Source organism: Austrofundulus limnaeus, unplaced genomic scaffold (assembly GCF_001266775.1).
Source record: "Austrofundulus limnaeus strain Quisiro unplaced genomic scaffold, Austrofundulus_limnaeus-1.0 Scaffold104, whole genome shotgun sequence".
In the NCBI taxonomy this organism is placed as follows: Eukaryota; Metazoa; Chordata; class Actinopteri; order Cyprinodontiformes; family Rivulidae; genus Austrofundulus; species Austrofundulus limnaeus.
In genome coordinates, this window is record NW_013952506.1 from 272259 (window position 1) to 277451 (window position 5193).

The 5193-nt window shown below is 40.1% G+C and overlaps 1 protein-coding gene across 4 annotated transcripts in view; it reads right to left on the reverse strand.

Moving 5' to 3' along the window:
- The window catches only part of gas2a (growth arrest-specific 2a), a 28076-nt gene that overhangs the window by 2467 nt on the left and 20416 nt on the right, over nt 1-5193 (reverse strand). For all 4 annotated transcript variants that reach the window (XM_014013592.1, XM_014013595.1, XM_014013591.1 and 1 more), the window contains one exon: nt 5025-5132. In XM_014013592.1, coding sequence (XP_013869046.1) covers nt 5025-5132 — 108 coding nt within the window. The remainder of the gene's footprint in view (nt 1-5024; nt 5133-5193) is intronic.

A 5193-nucleotide genomic window follows, 5' to 3' on the forward strand; every position in this document is an offset into this window, starting at 1 on the left:
CTATAAGACCCCCCCACCACCACCACCACCACCACCTTTTAAAGCCTGTTTTCAAAACGATGACACCTGCCATATAAGGGCACATTCCCATGCTTGGCTGCCATGGCAACGTCACCCCTTTAACAAGGCGAAATATAAAATGTGCTGCTGCACTGGATGATCAAACACTCGCGCTCCCGGGAGGCCGCACTCATAAACCACGTCTGCTTTCTCCGTGGAGGTTTGTTTTACTGCCGCCCCTCTCCTCATTAACACATCGGCAGAGGCGGAGCTCGCTCGCCGACCTCCACTTTTCCAACGGAGACTCAATAAACGGGTGCTTGTGGAGAAATTTACTATGATGCATTTGTCTCTAAAACGGATAAACGGTGAGCGTGTGACTCATAGTAAACCGGAGGATTTGATGGAGAGGATAAATGACATTGTCACTCCCAGTATGAGATGCGAGGCCTTCAGGGTTCTAACATGCAACATTTATAAGCCTCTTCTAAGAATCAATCTACAGGGCAGCACTTCCAATCAGCGGCACTGAGCCTCGGGCCGTGTTACTGTGCCTTTAATGCACCTGTGTGATGCGGGGGCTGTTTCAGTCCCACTGCTTGGGGACCAGACCCACAGTCTCTGCTCAGGAGCCCATAGGAGCACAGTGGACCCCGAGGCTGAGCTCTTATCACAAACACTGATGGTGCTCCTGTTACAAGCAGCTCATTTACTCCAGGAGCAGAGAAGGTCAGCCTCGCTCCGGACGAACAGGTTCCTGCAGGACGTCGTCCCACAGGGTCCGGCTGTCTTCACTCTGTCCATGTCTCGTCAGTGGGAGCAGTTTTAATTAAAGCGTCCTCACAGTAATGACAGCAGACTGGGAGACAAAACAAAATTACTTATTTACAGTCTTGTATAAAGTACCTTAAAGTAATACTTGAGTAAAAGTACAAGTATCTTATCATAAAATTACTTTGGTAAAAGTTAAAGTCTCCTCTAAGAATATTACTTGAGTAAAAGTCTTAAAATATCTGATTTATTTTGTACTTAAGTATCAAAAGTAAATTTCTGACATAAAATGTACTTAAGTAATAAATGTAAAAGTATTGAGTAAAAATGAGTGGCCAGATTTTCTAAATACATTTATTGAGAGGGGACCTGTTCAAAAAATATTTTTTTCTAAAGACATGATTAGTTATATCCAAACTAAATACAGTATCAGAATAATATATATTTATACTTCTCATTCAACCACAATTAAATTCACTCGATCCAGGAGGCACAGTTTATCAGGATAATATTTTTTAAACAATAACAAGCCGAAATGAAACAGGAGTAAACGACGTTCTACTTCTTAGCTTTTTAAAAATAATGTAAGGTGTAAAAAGTACAGATAATTGTGTAAAAATGTAATGAGTAAAAGTAAAAAGTATGCTGAAAAATAATTACTCAAGTAAGATACACATAACCAAAATTTCTACTTAAGTTCAGTAACAAAGTATTTGTACTTAGTTACATTACAACTCTGCTTATTTATATTTGTTTTAAATCTTATAGCTGTGATCAGTCACACCCGAATTTTTTTGTGTATTAATACTTGTAACTGACGGTAAATTATTTAAATAGAAATTTATATTATGTGGATTGTTTATAGATGCTTGTCAGTTTTGATGTACATTGTGTTGGTTGTTAAATGTTTTTGTTTTGATTTAATAATTGTATTTTCAATGAGTTTATTTTTGTGTGTACCTCATGGGATGCCATAGCTAAGATGGGCTGGCCTTATAAAAGCTGGCAGTAATTAGTTCTAACAATGAATGGCTGGAAAGCAACTGACAACAGGACTTGAAACGTTTGCTGTGTCAAAGAAACAATCTTATGCTTTGCGTTCCCCTGGTGAAAGCAGTGAGGTACGCTTTATTTCACTTGTTTAAGAGCCCATGTTCTTATTTTAATGTTTGTATACATGTTTGTTTTAGTTTTCACTGTGATTGTAATGGTGAGGATCCTGGTGATTTGGTCACCAGATGAAAATGAAAAAGCTTAAAATCACCCGTCGAGGCTGCACTGAGCTTTGTCAAGAACAGGGTGTCTGCTACAATACTGTTTTTATAGCTTAGTTTGAATATGACACTGAATGCCCGTCCTTCATAGAAGAGTCTGCTTTGTTGCGTTGTCCAAATTTTAGTTGTATTCTTTTTAGTAAAACAGCACCATTTGAAGCCATTTTCAGCTCATTTACATGTTAGTAAATATAAAATCTCTGAGGAGTGCATGTTGTGTAACAGACTGAGCTGGACCAACACTTTCAGCCTCTCATCATTTGTCCTTGGTTGCTGAGCAACACAAAGAAGACTGAAGCTGGAAAAAGCATCGATGAATCACAGCACCTGATTCCTTCCTTCATGCTGATGTAAAAACACATCTTTTTATTCTCACCTGTAACACAAAACTGTTTTTCCCCTGCTGTATCTGGTATTGATTCAGATTAATTATGATTGATGTTAGTAGTTGCAGTAACATTAGCAGCCAGCAGGGGGGGTCCAGGGGTGGGCTCTCATTGCACGCCTGCAGACCTTCAACATGCCACCAGCTTGACTCACATTCCTGGAGGTGTGAATTCTGGTTGCCCAGTAACCGGTTTTCCAGGGAGACCCGTCTCACCCATCAGTCATTTCTCCACGCAGAGACAGCTGAGGAACGATTCCTCGAGATTCTCACGTCGATTTCATCATCACCCACCGCCGAAAGGCTTTATTATACTTTAAAATAACAAAATCTGGATTTAAATGTTTAAAACAGTTTTAAATCACGCCTTTGTTTGGTTTGTGGTTAATTATGTAATTGCCTGTGTCTGTGTCTGAGTATGCTTAATTTGTGTGTCTGTTAGCAAAACATCTCATGAACCACTGGCTGTATTTAAACAGATATTGCACAAAACAATAACCGAATCTACATCTACAAATGGTCAACTTTTGGAGTGGTCTAATTCAAAATGGCTGCAACAACCAACTGACTTAGAAAAACATTAAAATGAGGTATAACTCAGTCAAGTTTTCAGAAGTTGATCTATAATTTGGTGAGGTAGTAGCTGAGACTGATGCCTAATACATATTCTGAGGGCTAACAGATTGTGTGGGATCTTTGTTTTAACTTTTGCAATTAACCATTTGGAGTCAACTCCTWTTGTCTGTTAGCAAAATATCCTACTAATCACTGCATGGATGTTAATGAAACTTTCAAAAAGTAACGGCTGGATGTTCTTGTACAACTGTTAACCTTTTGAAATCAGTCCAATTCAATACAGCCACTATAGCTAAATGATCTTAGTCAACACAAAGATGATTAAAATTCAGTCAGATTCATAAATATTGAGCTAAAGCTTGATGTGGTAGTAGCTAAGAGTCATTCACAACATAAAATGTGGTAATGCACGAGGATTGCACTATTTAACATTTTATCATAACGGCTACAACGCCGTCATTTCTCATTAAAAGTTAATTTTAGTCTGAACCATGAAAAGTGGTGAGAAATGTGCATTCCTCTAAGGAATAATTGAAGGTCTGGATGAGGGGAGAGTTTTTTTCTCAAGTAATAGTTTTGTGATCAGATCATACAGGAAAGAGTGAGTTTATTTCTCCACACGGCCAGTGAAACACAACTGGAAGAAAGTTGACATTGTCAGAATACCATCACCTCTGAAAGAGAAGCTCACAACTACAGTTCTCTCCAGACATAAAAAAACTTTTTTTTTACTAAAGTATGTGTGTTTTAAAGGAAAACCTCTAAAATGCACAGATTTTCACCACTTTTACCTAAACTGTGTCTAAGTTCCAGCAAACCTGGAAACAGCTCGATGTTCTTTCAGCTGCTCCCGTCTTCAGAGGATGGTACAGAAAGCTAACTTGTATAAAATAATTCAACAACTGATTTTTTTAACACAACCTGGCCTCAGACCTGCAGTCTTGGAATTACAAAACCAGAGCCTCAAAACAGCTCAGAGAACAAAAAGAAATCTACTTTTAAAACAGTAAAAATATTCAGGAAGTCTTGGGGAATCCCAGAAAGCCAGGAACCACTGCCGGATGCACATGACCTTCGAACCCTCAGGCACCAGAGACCATATCATGGTTTTCAGAATTTACTTTGACTCCGCACAGTCTGCCACTGCGTGCAGAAATGTAATCTAAACTTTGTTATACAGGTTGAAAGCTGCTGATCAACTTTGTGCAGAAACGTGGCATCGCTCTACATTTCAGATGGACCTTAGCACGCAGGGGGAGTCAGCTGAGTTCATGTTCCAGCTGGTTTTGGGAGGAACGTCAAGTTTTGAGACGAGAAATATTTAGTAAAAAGGACCAAAAGCAAGAGTCTGTGATGATACAGGGGAGCATTGTTATATACATATGTGAAGTGTATTTACATATAAATTGCTACTAACACTGGCTCATACTGTTTTTATCAGGAGGTCTGTGGTTGTTTCAGCAACACACCATCATTCTGCATTATTTACAACAGCAAGACTTCACAGACTGAGGGTGACCTTTGACCTGCACGAAGAGGAGAATCACAACAAGGACTTTGGAATCTGGAGTTTGAAAAAAATGGGCACAAAATCCTCCTACAAAGCTGAAACAATAAGATTCTACCTGATAAACAAAGTAAAAATTAAAAACTGCAGCCCTCCACCTCACCTAGCCTCACAGTGTCGGTGAGGCAAGAACAAGAGAGCGCAGAGGGTAGAGAAGCCGAGTCAGAAGGTCGCCGGCTCGACTCCCCGCAGACCAACCAGCCCCACCTTGGGCCCTTGAGCAAGGCCCCCAACCCCCCAGCTGCTCCCCGGGCGCTGTAATTGGCAGCCCACTGCTCCACATGTGTGCTCACATGTGCGATGGGTAAAATGCAGAGACTTAATTTCCCCACCAGGGGATCAATATAGTGTAAAAAAAATACAGAAGTAATGAGATGTTTTAAAGACTCACAGCTTTATAAAACTGTAATTAAATATTTTTGCTGTGAAATATAAAAAGTTTCACACTCACTCGTATAAAGAGCATCTTCTCCCCGACTCGGTATCGACCCTGCGACTGTCTCTCCACGCAGAACTTAGTAGTACACCTGCAGGGAGGATCATCGGCAATGTGTCGTACCTGTAACACACACACACACACACACACACACACACACACACACACACACACACACACACAC